The following is a 13,603-nucleotide window of genomic DNA, read 5'->3' as shown; positions in this document are numbered from 1 at the left end:
ATCGATTGTTTGTAGATTTTGATAATTCGATGTTGCATTTATGTGCATTTAAAGGAGGGAAATGAAAAAAAAAATATAATATAAAATGTTCCTCGAATGCTTCAATCCTACAAATTTTGAAATTTATTAAGAAATAGGCACTACCATCTCTAATTTAATCGATTTAGTTCAATGAAACCTCGTTGGATCCAGTTCAGAGGTAGGAGGAGGGGGCGACAAAACGAAAATGGAACCGGTTCCGGAGCTCAACGACCTGACGTGAAAAAGTGTATCACATAACATTTCACATTAAAATTGGAACGTAAATTGTTGGCCCCGTCGAGAACGAAAATTTGGCCTGTAAATTGTTAGTAGAAGGTGTTGGAGAAGAAGTCGAACGCCAGGAAACGCAACCTCGACAAGGGCAAAATCAATAATCGACCCCTGGATGTAAGTGGACTCAACGCAGACCACGAGACCACGAGTTGTGATGCACTCGTCGCTCAACTGGACATCGCGCCTGATCTCGCGGGCTCTCCGCAGCAGCTTCTCCACTCTTTTAGAGACCGCTACCGGTGGCGGAGGAGCTGCAGCGGCTAAGGGTGCCGTGAAGTCGGGATCCGCATCGGGGCCAGAATGTGGAGCGAATCCATCAAAGCCTCGCTTCGTTTCTGTGGTATGTGGCTTCGCTAAAGACAACCTGCGGCATAAGTATCGCCCTGGAAAGTATGGCGAAGATTCATGGTTCAAGGCCTCCACGGAGCAGGCGGATGTTATGGGCGTGGCCGATGGAGTGGGCGGTTGGCGCAGCTATGGCATTGACCCTGGAGAGTTTTCATCATTTTTGATGCGCACCTGCGAACGATTGGTGCACTGCAGTCACTTCAACCCGCAACGCCCGGTCAACCTGCTGGCCTACAGTTACTGCGAGCTGATGGAGCAAAAGAAACCGATTCTGGGCAGTAGCACAGCCTGCGTGTTGATCCTAAACCGCGAAACTAGTACCGTGCACACGGCGAACATTGGAGACAGCGGCTTCATTGTGGTGCGACAGGGTCAAGTGGTGCACAAGTCAGAGGAGCAGCAGCACTACTTTAACACCCCCTTCCAGCTATCGCTTCCGCCTCCGGGACATGGACCCAATGTCCTCAGCGATAGTCCCGAATCGGCAGACACCATGAGCTTTCCCGTTAAGGACGGCGATGTTATCCTCATTGCCACCGACGGAGTGTTCGACAATGTCCCCGAAGATCTGATGCTGCAGGTGCTCAGCGAGGTGGAGGGTGAACGTGATCCCGTCAAGCTGCAGATGACAGCCAACAGCCTGGCCTTGATGGCCCGCACATTGTCGCTGAACAGTGAGTTCCTCTCGCCGTTCGCTCTCAGCGCCAGGAGGAACAACATCCAGGCGCGTGGTGGTAAGCCCGACGACATCACCGTTGTCCTGGCTACTGTGGCAATGTGAGCTGTCCAGCCCCCGCCCCCGTGGATATATATTTAGTGTTTAGTGTTTACTTGTAGTCCGTACGTGTTTAGTTAGCTTTAGGAGCCTGTTTCGTGGTTCTGTCTACCGTTTAAGCTGCATGTTGAGATTGAAGACGAGAATATTCGAACGAAGAGGAGGACAAGCGACTTTTGATTGTTAGTTACATATATACGAGTCAACAACTCATTTTCGAACCAAAACGACAACCTATTTCGACGCATCCTGGTGAGCGACCCACGCCTTGCATTGTATACATAACTCTTGCTATAAGTAGAAAAAAAAAAATCCAAACCCAAATCCAAATGAATTGTGGAAAAAAAAGGGAACTATCAGTCTCAAGCGATCTCTGTCGTCAGTGGCGTTTCAATCGCCACAAAAACAAATAAAAACAAACAGATTGCGAAACCTAAAACCCGATCGGATCCGGATAGTAGGGTCCAGATTCCGCCGGACCACCACGGATGCCATCTGATTGATAAAGGACTGAGGATTAGCCATTTAGCCAGGTGTAATGTCTTGATGTGAAACACCAGTTATTGTCGAAATGTACTCACTGATATTGCGACCCAATAAAATTATTCATTTAAAACAACGATCCGAATTGTAATCATTTCGAGATAAATTCAATAAACAAATATATCAAAAATAAAAACAAAAACTTGAATCGTTCTCTCTCTCTAATTGCTTAGATTAGTTTCATGGCCAGAAAGATGTAAATTAATAGGCACAGCAATGGTAGCATTTTTAGAAGCTATTAGTACCTATACATGGGGTTAATTTATGTTATAAATAAGTTTTTCTTCTATATATAAATGGATTAAAAATATATAGGTGAGAAAATTATAAACAAATATACGTACATCGCTTATCTTGAAGAAATCGCTTATAGTAACGTGACTATATTGCGTATACGTAGTTTTCAAAAAAAAAAAAAAGAATAATATAAAACAAATATTTAAATAGTAAATAATAGTGTATTTTAAATACAATTATAGATAAACTTATAGGGGATTTTAAAATTTATAAAAAGTAATTTTTTTAATGATTAAGTTTAGAAGAATGTTGTTTTTCTCATGAAAACTTTAACAATATTTTTAATAATATATTGTTATTAAAAGAAACTTGAAAAAGTATTTTACTATATCCAAATTAGATTTTAATAAGAATTAGGTACTCTTTTAAAAACAATTGCGCATTAATGTCCCAGAAAATAGGTACATTTTTGAGCAACCTCGAAATCTTTGGTTTTTCGCGCATTTCATTATACGGTCTCACTGAACCTAAGGAAAAACAAAAACACGGTGTTACAAGAACTTTACAATGTTTTAAAAGAAGATTAAAGTCTTCTTAATAGTCAAATTGAAGAGGAACTGCCTCAGAACCAATAACAGAAAGGGTGTAGGTGAAGGGATCCTGCACCGTACATCCCAGCATGCCTGGGATGCCCGCCATGAAACTGTACAAGCTGACCACCCACACCCGTGGGTGCAACAAATCATACGGTAACCATATTGCCACAACAATCAACAAAGTTTCGTTGTTTACACTTGTTTATCATCAGATGCCGACTTGGTAATGAATCTAAAGGATCACCCAAACGCCAATGTCGGCGATGTGGTGGAAATCTATGCACCGGATGACGAGAATGGCACCCACCTGCTGCTCCAGATCACAGAGTTCAACGTGAACGCTGGCAGAGATGTGATAAGTATTGAATCTGGCATTGCCGCCGCCTTCAAGATGCGCGCCTACTCCAACGTGGTGATGCGCATTGTTAATCCCGCGGATGTGGCCTTGGACTCCATTGAAATAACCTTCAAGGACCAATATATGGGACGCTCCGAGATGTGGCGACTAAAAACTTACTTGGTAAGAGGGTTACATAAACTGGAACATAAACTGAAACTTGAGAATTATATAAATTTCTTTTAAAGACGGACACCTGTGTGTACGTGAATAAGAAGATCGACTACAATGACATGCAAATCCGGTGCCAAGTGTACGAGATGTGGTCGCAGGGTGAACGTGTGGCCAGTGGCGTCATTACGGAGGACACCAAAATCGTTTTTCGTAGCAGCACCTCTATGGTTTACCTGTTCCTGCAGATGTCCTCGGAGATGTGGGACTTTGACATCCATGGGGACTTGTATTTTGAAAAAGCGGTGAATGGATTTCTCACTGAGCTCTTCCAAAAGTGGAAGAAGTTGAGCTGCAACCATGAAGTTACCATTGTCCTGTTTTCGCGTACTTTTTACGCTGCCAAAAGCCTGGACGAGTTCCCCGAGCACATGCGTGACTGCCTGCAGTTGGACTACAAGGGTCGCTTCTACGAGGACTTCTACCGGGTGGCTATCCAAAACGAGCGTTGCGATGACTGGTGTACGGTTCTGGGGCAACTGCGCAAGCTATTCACCTCCTACCAGGTATCTTTTCAGTTTCTTCATTGAATATAATTACTAATCCATTAAATCCTTTGCAGGCCACAGTTCTGCGCTATCACGAAAGGGAGCATATGAAGATTCCCCCCGCCACCAATTCCACAGCCACTCAAGGAAATTTCCTGGAGGTTCTTAACATCTCTCTGAACACATTTGAGAAGCACTATCTGGATAGAACATTTGACCGCACGGGACAGCTGTCAGTGGTGATTACCCCCGGTGTGGGTGTTTTCTCCGTAGATCGGGAGTTGACCAACATCACTAAGCAGCGGATCATCGATAATGGTGTGGGCAGTGATTTGGTTTGCGTGGGAGAACAACCACTGCATGCTGTGCCTCTGCTGAAGTTCCACAATAAGGACACCACGCTCACCTCTGCCGATGACTACTCCTTGCCGCACTGGATCAACTTAAGTTTCTACTCGACCAACAAGAAGATTGCCTATTCCAGTTTTATTCCCAGAATTAAGCTGCCACTTTTTGGATCGACGCTTCAGGATGCCAGTGAGGGGGGAGAGGATAATGAGCGTCACTTCCTCAGTTGCAACCAATCGGAGTACAAGCATAACCACCTCTTTGACTACGATGCTTACGATGAGCAGATATTTCAGCCCCTGCCGGCACAGAGTACTTGGTGGGACATTATTTCTTAGTTTTTTATTTATTATTAATATATTTTTAAACCCCAAGCTCTCTGCAACGAGTGGTGCGGGCCAAGAAGACTTCAGTTCCCAGCCTGGAGACTTATGCCTATAATAATGAGTGGGAGAATCTGACACCCACACAGATTCCAGCCATTCGCCGCAAAATGTCCGATCCAGACATCCATCACGGTACATCCGCCATGCTGGCAGCATTGGTATGACAAATACGGAGTTATTTGTGACTCAGATAACACTACATTACCTCCTTACCTTGCAGCAACCGGATGCAACAAATCTTTCCGAATCGCTGGCCTCGGAGAAGAACTCTCGTCGTACGATTGTCAGTATTGCGCCCATTGTTCGACCTGGCAGGGCGCTTATCAATCCCTTCGATCCTTCGCAAGTCACCATTAAGCTGACTTCGAATCGACGACGCTGGACGCACATCTTTCCAAAGGGTCCGACCGGTGTACTTATCCAACAGCATCACTACCAGGCTGTTCCAGCAAAAAGCACTCAGGCGGGGCAGCACCAGCACCAGAAGCCACTGCAACCGCTTCACCAGAATGGCAGTAACAACAATAACGAGCCGGAGGAGTACGGTGGCGAGAATGGAGAGCAATACGATCGAGTGTCCAGCTATTCAATGCTTAGCAAGTCCGTTTCATCCCAGAGCGAGGACAAAATGGATTGTGAGGACAAAATGTCACTTCCCATTGTAATTCCTGATTTACAGTGTCCTCCCTTCATAGTTTTTAAGCGGCGCCAGAACTCGATTATGAATGCTCTTCCCGCCAATGTGCCCAACCTGACAGCCACGCAGGCCAAATCGTATCTCTGGGGAGCCACCGGAGAGCAGGAATGGACACCGGCAATTACTACAGGTAAGTGTTGGTCAAACAGTAGGAGATTCTATCGCGGTTGAAGTAACCACTTAAAAAACTCCGGGAAACAACTGGACACCAGCCAGTGAGTCTCTGATTCTTGGGCGAAAATGTTCCTGATTCTGGCGATACTGATGACGAGTCCAATTGGGGCGACAGGAAGCTTTGTGCAGCCAATCCAGCTAGCTCAGTTTATGGACAGGATTGGAAGAGTGTACCGTCTGACGGCATTTACTGTGGCAAGCAGCTCGGATGCAGTTGATCTCTCCTATCTGGATGGCCTCTATCGCGAGCTGAGAAGCAACACCACCAACCACTTCCGTCTACTTCCGCAGATGACTGCCACAAGTGAAGAGGACGAAGAGTTAAAGTTTAGTGCCATCCAGGATGAGGAAACAATGTACTTGGTGTTTGCAAGGAATCACACGGATTCAATAGTTGAACTCCAAGCCAAGAGGGCCAGAGGAAGGCGGTACTGCAAGACCATATTCTTTATAAGAGATCCGATAGGTGGTACTGATCTGGCTTACTTCTTCGATCTCATTTGGCGGCTGCAGTTCAGATCCGCCTTGGTGGTGGTGGCGATGCGCAGGTTCTATCAAATGGATCCTTATCCCGAGATTAGGATAATTCGGATGCGAAAGCTAGCATCATATGATCCGCTCCACCTGTTTCCATTGCCCAACAGGAACAATTTTAAAGGATACCGACTGAGATTGCCGGTTCAAGAGGATATCCCGAACACCTTTTGGTCGCTTTATAGTCAACGTACGAAGCGGCATCTGGATGGTTTGGGTGGCACTCTTATCACCCAGTTTATGGCCCACTTGAACGTGTCCCTGGATCTGTATCCACTTCTGGTGAACGGATCCTCTTCGCTGGACCTCAACACTCTTAATGGTCTAATTATTCAGAATAAAATAGAGATGAGTCCACATCTGTACGATACCTTGCATCCAAACAGCCAGGTGGACTACTCCTATCCATACCTGATGTGTGATCGCTGTTTCATGATACCGCTGGACAACGCTATTCCCAGGAATCTCTACGTATTCATGCCGTTCCGAAGCTATCTTTGGACCTGTTTTATTCTCACTTTGCTTATTTTGCATTTTTTTTACGTGCGCCGGCTAATGAAGAGCTCCCAGATTTGGGCAGCCTTGGGACTACCAGGAGCCGATAGGAGGAGATCCTCGAACACCAAACTAAGTAGCCTCTTATCCAGTTCATTGATCCTGATGGGGATCTTCATTCTGGTGCAAAGTTACACCACCAGACTGACTTCTTTTTTGACGGTTACCCTGACACAGAAGCCGGCTGGGACTCTGGAGGAGATCCTTGAGATGCCCAACCGCATCCTGGTCGTACCCTCAGACGTGGAGATCATTGTGGGGTCACTGGGTCACAGCGAGGAGTTTAAACGAAAGTTTTCCTTTGCGGATAAGCACACATTCGATTTGAAGCGCATCGCAATGGATCCGGAGTTTATCTATCCGATTAGTAGATTTCGGTGGAAGTTCTTCAATAATCAGCAGCAATTTCTGCGCAAGAAGCGATTCATTCTGACGAATATATGCCAGGGTACTTTTCCGTTTCAATATCAGCTAAGGATTGATTCGCATTTCAAGGATCCATTGCATCAATTCCAGTTAAGGGTGCGAGAGAGTGCACTTGGTAGGCTATGGTCGAGTACTTCCCACCACAATGCCCATTTGATGGGCTACCTAAAGGACTTCTCCACCCTGGCGGAATTGGAGGAGACGTCCAGGATCAGACCACTATCCATAACAGTTCTGTGCCCTGTCTTTACTTTGTTCCTGTGCGGAATGTTGGGCAGCGGAATTGCTTTTCTCTTCGAGATCCGCCACAGCTTGGGGTGCAAGAAAAGAGGAAAGCCACCGCCTACTAACCGCAACCCTGGGATTATATTTAAAACTTAATCTGCATACAAAGTAGCTCATTTTTAACCAAAAAAAAAAAACGAAAATATTTAAAAGAATATAAAAATCTAATTTAAGTTTACGTATGATTCACATTCTCCCCCACCCACAACCACAAAAAAAAAACAAACAAACATCACCAACCACGAATGAAACCACAATCGGATCTAACCCAACGAATCGAAATTTGCAACCCATCATATCCGTATCCGTATCCGTTTCCGTATATCCATCGTACCCAATCCGTATCCATTGCTCCTTTAGTCAAGCATCTGCGGCCGATCGTCGAGGGCGAGCATCATCATCTGGGCGACCTGGAGGCATTAGAAACGGCTTCGCCTCCCGATCCGGTGGAGGCGGAGGCGGGCGGCGGAGGAAGAGGAAAGATCATCATAGGTTTGGACAAAAAACAAATTCACACCACTTTTGAAACTCTGTACAAAGCATTAGTAATGCATCCAAAAAAAAAATACACACTCTCAAAAATACCACACACACGCAACCAAAAAAAACACTTTTTAGCTATTTTTCTAAACATAATATAGTTTTTCGATCAATAGCTTTATGGAACTTGTAGTTGAAGTTCAAGGAGACCTATGTAGGGGTTTACCTTGCTATTAGTTACTAGCTGCTTTTGTATACAAAAATAAAGGGGGTTTCAAGTATTTCCGACTAAAATGATTAATGTTTGTATATTTTAGAAATAGAATTTTTCAGAATTTTGAAGCAAAACTCAATATTTTATTAGGAAAAAGGGAGATTATTTTTATCAAAGCTAGTTCTTAGAGGGTTTTTTGCTTTCTATTATTAGCTTAATATAAAGGGGCGCCTGCCGCATAACGTACGGCCGGAATCGCGGGAATAAATTCGAGTTAAAAAATATTTAGAATAGAATAGATTATAAAGATACGAGGAAGAATTTCTGTGCTATTTAAAAGGGATGAAAGGAAAATAATTATAATGAAATAATTAAAAAGAATTTAAAGCTTAAACTTTGATAAAAATATTATATTTTTCAACTCAGTTTAAAGGGCAATCAGATATAAAAGTATAGAACATTTATTTGCTTAAAGGAGGAGGCCTTGACCCCCACTCAAGTCTAGAATCTAGAATCTAGATCTGTAGATTATCTGCTTTGCACTCCACTGTTATAATCGCTTTTAAAGTCCTGCCCCTGCACCCTATGCATGAATTCCACATCCATTACAAATAATAGTCTTATTCTAATAAGTAGTTGCACCACCCAGAAAAATAAACAGATTCCAAAAACACCGCCACCACCAGCACACCCAAACACTCTCACATCCATCGGAGAGGTGGCTGATAACCTTAACTGCTCATGGTACTATGGGAGAGCATGTTGGTCCAGGAAGCATGTGCCACGCATGTTGCCGTTGTGTAGTTTTGTAGAAAAAATTAGTATGCTTGCCACTCGCCCGCCCACTCGCCCCGCCCACTTGTATTTTGTTCGCACGCCAACCACACGCTAACCAACAAACCCACCCACCCACATCCGTTGGTGACAGAAGTAAAGCTCTACCCGGACGGGAGCTCCTACCACTCCTCACCCACTTCCCTTGGTTATGATTTCCGTAGACCTTCTAGCTTGTGCGATTTTGATTTAAAACACCTGTACCGGCGTTGGCTTTCTCTTTGTTCTCTCTGATCTCTGACCCCCGTATCCGAGATTCCTCCTGCTAATACCGGTGGATCCGTTTGCAGGCGTCGACTGGAAGTCACTGACCATCCCCGCCTGCTTGCCCATTACCACGGACTACTTCCCGGACAAGCGATCGCTCAACAACGACTATGTCATTACGGACTACACTCTCCTCCCCGACGATGTGAATCACGATTATGCCCAGAGTAGGGCTGTCTACCGGAAGCCCCTTTCCACCGAGGAGGTGTGCAAGGAGATTGTCTCGCAGCGACTGGCACAGGGCTTTCAGCTGATAGTGGTGGATGAGAAGCCTTCTAATGGGGGCGGGTGCTCCTCCGGCTCTGCGGTGCTTCCAGTGAAGCCCCCATGCGAGATTAAGAAGGAGTACTTGCTTTCGATTGGACGCATCTTCCACAAGATCTCGCTGAGTGGCTCTGTGATCACTGTGACCGGCTACCGGCCCCGGTAAGTATGGATATCTTCTACTCTGGAATCAGTTTCATGTGGAATCTTTTCAGACACCCGTATCCTCCCATAAATGTGGACTATCGTTACCGCTTCCATGCTCCACAACATGAGACCTACGAGATCTCCGGGGTGAACTTTACCACCGAGAAGCTGGAGAACTTTAATTGGAATCACATGGATCTCTATATTTGTACGCGTGGTGATGTGGACTATCCTCTAATGGAGGTGACTTTCTATCTTATTTTCTTTAAAACTTAAAGTTAAAAATTTTTATTTTTAGAGCTTGAAATACTGGCGGTATCGGATGTATTTACTTCCAAGGGAGAACATCGTGAACAAGATAGCCAGTTGCCAGCGTTGCGACATCTTCCCGGATGCCACGGCGGACAATACACAGGATCAGGTGGAGGACTTTGTCCGGCTGATCGAGGCGGTCAGCAAACTGAAGCGCCAGTTTGCCCGAAAGGCGAGAGTAAGAAGGGCGATTCCATTCCAAGTCATTATTTGTGAATTTGTGATCCGTTGCGTTAAATCTGTAACTCCGTTCTGTCTAATGGCCTAATGGACTAAGCTCCTAGACTGCCCTATGATCCTTTTGAAAAATGTATTTTATTTTTAAATACGATTTCAAGAGGGTCTTGGCTCAATTAAAACTCTTGTAATAATATCATATTAAAGAGGTTTCCTTGGAAAGGACACCCCTTTCATGACGTAAGATCCGAGGCAGCTCTGATTAGTCTAGTCTATTTACTTAATTATCTAACTTGCATCACAAAGACAGCTTCTTGTGCCCCCATTTCGCCCCCTGATGTATCCGAGTCTCTCTCTCTCTCTCTTGCATCACTCTTCCAGGACAGCCCCATCGCCCACAGCATAACCAAGCGACGACACAGTACCAGCATTATATCCAGGCCACAGCCTAACCAGGTTATCTACTCAACTTAACGTTTAAGCTTTTGATTTTAATTTTCATTCAGAATCAGCGCACATTTTTTGTACAGTTTCTTTGATAATTTCATTTTAATCAATAATTATTAAATTGCGCACGTTTTGGCTTCAAAGTTTCGATCGAAATAGTGGATATTGTGGTGAAGAAGTCTCTAACTCATATAACTTTTTTGTCTCTCTTTTAAATGTGCCTCCTTAACTGTCTTCCTGCCCCACAAAAAAAAACCGTATCCAACTCCTCAGGGACTCATGAACTCTCCGTTTCGGGAGAGGGTCGGCAGTAATCGGCTGCCGGAGAAGCGACCCAGGTTTTTATATCGATTCCAAAAAAAAAAACTAATTAGTTCTAAGGACTTCCCTCGTATTATTCTTGTACACACACTCATACCTAAAACACACCCACATCTACACACACCTGAACACTGTACTTGCATTTGTAAAAAAAAAAAAGGCCAGGAACCGTAAGGATAATTTGGTTAATTTTTAAATAATTTATTTAGTTACGCATTGATGCTTTTAATTAGTTTATAATTTAAGATTAAGATTTGATTTACGGTCTCTGGTGATTCGCACGGTTTGGCTGATGGTTCCTAGTTGTTTGGCTCCCAGGATACCCCAGAGTCCTGGGCCTAGGCTAATTGTATATTTTTGGTCCTTGCCGGTTTGTTGTATGGTTATCAGTTTGTTGTTATCCTTTCTGTTACTTTTACTGTTACTGTTTCTGTTTCGTACTCGTAGTCCTTTTCGTTTTTTTTTTATCTGCATCCGAACTTTGATGATTTCCACAAGTTGATGTTGCTCTTCGATCCTTTAACTCCTTTTGGTTTTTGTTTGTTAGGTTTATGTAATTTTTTATATTATTTAATTTGGTATTTGGCTTTCAGCAGCATGACACACCTAGAATCACTGAAAAGCATCATAATCAATTAAACTCACAGCAGCAAAGGTTTGTGCCACTCCCAGGGCCAGGATGGCATTATTCCGTCCTGGTTCCGTTTACGTATCTCTCCTCCATCACTCCACTCTCGACTAATCCCCCCCCATCTCGAAATCATACCCGAAAAACCTAACCCGCATTATAAGCAATTGGCCAACAGTATCCCCTGACCCAAAATCCAGACACTCGCATACCCAACTTGGAAATGGACATTATTATCCCGAGTCCATCTTGCCAATGTCTAATCCTGATCTCTGTCCTCTCGCGCCAGCATTAATGTTCGCCCCAAGTTGGAAAATGGACGGATTCCGCGCCACTTTCCAGCCACAGATGCAGTGGCTGCTGCGGGAATCGCCGCCAGAGATGACCAGGATGATGGGTGACTAGATAACCTTCAGATTAATAACTATTTGGTATTAAATTCGTTCATTTATTAGATTCCCAGTGGATATTAAGTTCAGCCCCAATGCCACACTGGCTGACATCTTTGAGGCCATGAAACATCCCGTAACAGGAGTCGGCTACTTCTCCAAGACCCAGTCCCTGCCCTCGTGTACCTTCATCTCCTACGATGCCTTAATGTGGCTGAAGACCCGCCTCAACAATGGACGACAGCCCTTGGAGCTGCTGGAAGCCATGCGAAAGTATGTTTCTGGAAATATAAAAAAAAGAATCCTTGAACTTAAATGAGAAACTTTGTTCAGGGAGCGGATGATCTGCCATGCTTCTGGGGACTGGAACCAGCCTGTGGTTCCGGGTTTTGTCTTCTACTATGTAGTGGAGCAGGATAAAAATGCCAAAGGTATAACCATTGTCTCCTAGGGACTTTATCCTTTCTCATTCATATTTATTTCTTCCAGATTATGCCCAGCCCTTGAACGATTACAGAGCCTTTGTCAACGAGTGGTTGGAAATTGAATTCCAGGGCTGCAGCTTCCTCTGGCATGATGAGCAAGTAACCACACCAGTTCCCAATTTCCTAAGGGAATCACCAGCTCCCCAGTCCTGGACAGATGCCAGCACTAACAGCAAGTATTCCAAACACACACTTCGAACAAAAATAATATAAAAATTCTTATTTCAGAGCGCGTTTACCGCCAATCTCATTTGGAGATTGATGTTAACCAGAAGAGCGATCGGATGGAGTGGGGTCATGTGAAGCACCACACTGTCTTGCAGCCAGGATTTGCCTTTGAGATTGTTGTGGAGTGGGTGACCTCATCGGGACCTATAGTGGCCGATTTGGTAGGGAAATCAAAAATGAAGTTTCTTCAAATTTAATCTAACACTTTCTTCAATTTCAGATTGGCGGTTGGATGCGGAAGGCGAACCAATTTAATTTCCTGGTCTCCGTACCAGCCGATCCCATGGCAGAACCCTTCACAAAGAAATCGGATCCCTTAAGGGGTCCTATTTTCATTCCACTTTGCACTACATTCCTGCCTGATGGAGCTACTCTTTTTGACGGTATTTTTAGATTCATTTTAGAAAACTTTAAGATATTTAAACTTTACTTGTTTGTTGTTTAGAATTCCCTGAGGAATCTCGTTCAGATCGGATGCTGTTCCTCCAGGAAGCCATTTTATCCAAGTTTGGTTTCCTGCCCTGTGTTCTGGAGAAGAAGTTCAGCGTCGGCAAGGATGTGAGTGTTGATTAAAATAATTTTTTAAATTATTATATTTATATTTTTAAATGAAATCCCGACAGCTTCCCAAAGAGTATCAGTATGTGCATTGTACGGGAAACATGTTTGCCTTGATACGGTAAGTTTTTAAATCCTTATAGCCATTGACTCCATTTAACATCCTTATCCTTTCCAGGTGCGCCACCAACAACAACACCCAGATGGAATCTCCAATTCAACAGGAGGAGGAGGCGAACTTCACGCGATGCGTCTATGGACACACCAACAACACCAATGTTCCCAAAAAGGTGGGCTTCCTGTGGGCCTGGAACCACATGATTCCCAATAAAAAGTGGAAGGCCCAGACCATTAACAACTCCGCGGACGGCGAGCTCTTCCAGCTGAAGCTGCTCAAGGATTTCCGTGAGTTCTGCTCCAACAGTGACCATCGCCTGGCCACATTTTGGACGCAGTCCCAGGAAATAAAACGCAAGGCCCAGAAATTTGAATTCAACAACAATAACAACGATGAAATGAAGTCTAAATAGTTTCCAATAAATGTTGGAAATAATTAGAGCAAATGTTAAAAATCTTT

General features: G+C 44.2%; 3 protein-coding genes across 14 annotated transcripts; all 3 read left to right on the top strand.

Annotated features, from left to right (window-relative positions):
* Positions 1–208: 208 nt before the first annotated feature.
* On the top strand, positions 209–2,057 carry LOC6507654 (protein phosphatase PTC7 homolog). The gene has a single exon (XM_001956050.4). It carries the CDS (start codon positions 470–472, stop codon positions 1,442–1,444), a length of 975 nt encoding a protein of 324 aa, XP_001956086.1. The 5' UTR covers positions 209–469; the 3' UTR covers positions 1,445–2,057.
* Positions 2,058–2,722: 665 nt separating this feature from the next.
* LOC6507656 (GATOR complex protein Iml1) lies at positions 2,723–13,591 on the top strand. 12 transcript variants are annotated; one of them, XM_014909897.3, is made up of 22 exons: positions 2,723–2,967; positions 3,027–3,334; positions 3,400–3,888; positions 3,945–4,537; positions 4,594–4,762; positions 4,825–5,239; positions 5,300–5,431; positions 7,636–7,767; positions 9,094–9,496; positions 9,550–9,724; positions 9,780–9,971; positions 10,352–10,426; positions 10,691–10,755; positions 11,656–11,763; positions 11,822–12,028; positions 12,089–12,186; positions 12,245–12,412; positions 12,469–12,629; positions 12,689–12,851; positions 12,914–13,026; positions 13,092–13,147; positions 13,205–13,591. In XM_014909897.3, the coding sequence occupies exons 1-22, from the start codon at positions 2,898–2,900 to the stop codon at positions 13,554–13,556; spliced, it is 4,644 nt and encodes a 1,547-aa protein (XP_014765383.1). In that variant the 5' UTR covers positions 2,723–2,897; the 3' UTR covers positions 13,557–13,591. The 12 variants fall into 12 exon arrangements, 9 of the variants coding, with proteins under 9 accessions (XP_014765383.1, XP_014765388.1, XP_014765384.1 ...); XM_014909902.3 differs by having other exon boundaries at positions 10,319–10,426; XM_014909898.3 differs by lacking the exon at positions 7,636–7,767.
* LOC26515320 lies at positions 5,309–7,500 on the top strand. The gene is made up of 2 exons (XM_014910233.3): positions 5,309–5,431; positions 5,514–7,500. Exon 2 carries the CDS (start codon positions 5,542–5,544, stop codon positions 7,369–7,371), a length of 1,830 nt encoding a protein of 609 aa, XP_014765719.1. The 5' UTR covers positions 5,309–5,431; positions 5,514–5,541; the 3' UTR covers positions 7,372–7,500.
* Positions 13,592–13,603: the final 12 nt, after the last annotated feature.

Source organism: Drosophila ananassae, chromosome 2R, assembly GCF_017639315.1.
Source record: "Drosophila ananassae strain 14024-0371.13 chromosome 2R, ASM1763931v2, whole genome shotgun sequence".
In the NCBI taxonomy this organism is placed as follows: domain Eukaryota; kingdom Metazoa; phylum Arthropoda; class Insecta; order Diptera; family Drosophilidae; genus Drosophila; species Drosophila ananassae.
Note: the sequence above shows the minus strand (reverse complement) of the source record. Positions and strands in the feature narration are given on the sequence as shown.

What these genes read in the sequence shown, in the direction of transcription:
- LOC6507654 (XM_001956050.4), top strand. Translation starts at nt 470, where the DNA reads ATGCACTCGTCGCTCAACTGGACATCGCGCCTGATCTCGCGGGCTCTC.
- LOC6507656 (XM_014909902.3), top strand. Translation starts at nt 2,898, where the DNA reads ATGCCTGGGATGCCCGCCATGAAACTGTACAAGCTGACCACCCACACC. An exon ending in CCGCCATGCTGGCAGCATTG is followed by an intron (nt 4,763 to 4,824) that starts GTATGACAAATA and finishes CTTACCTTGCAG; the next exon opens with CAACCGGATGCAACAAATCT. An exon ending in TGGAGCTACTCTTTTTGACG is followed by an intron (nt 12,852 to 12,913) that starts GTATTTTTAGAT and finishes TTTGTTGTTTAG; the next exon opens with AATTCCCTGAGGAATCTCGT.
- LOC26515320 (XM_014910233.3), top strand. Translation starts at nt 5,542, where the DNA reads ATGTTCCTGATTCTGGCGATACTGATGACGAGTCCAATTGGGGCGACA.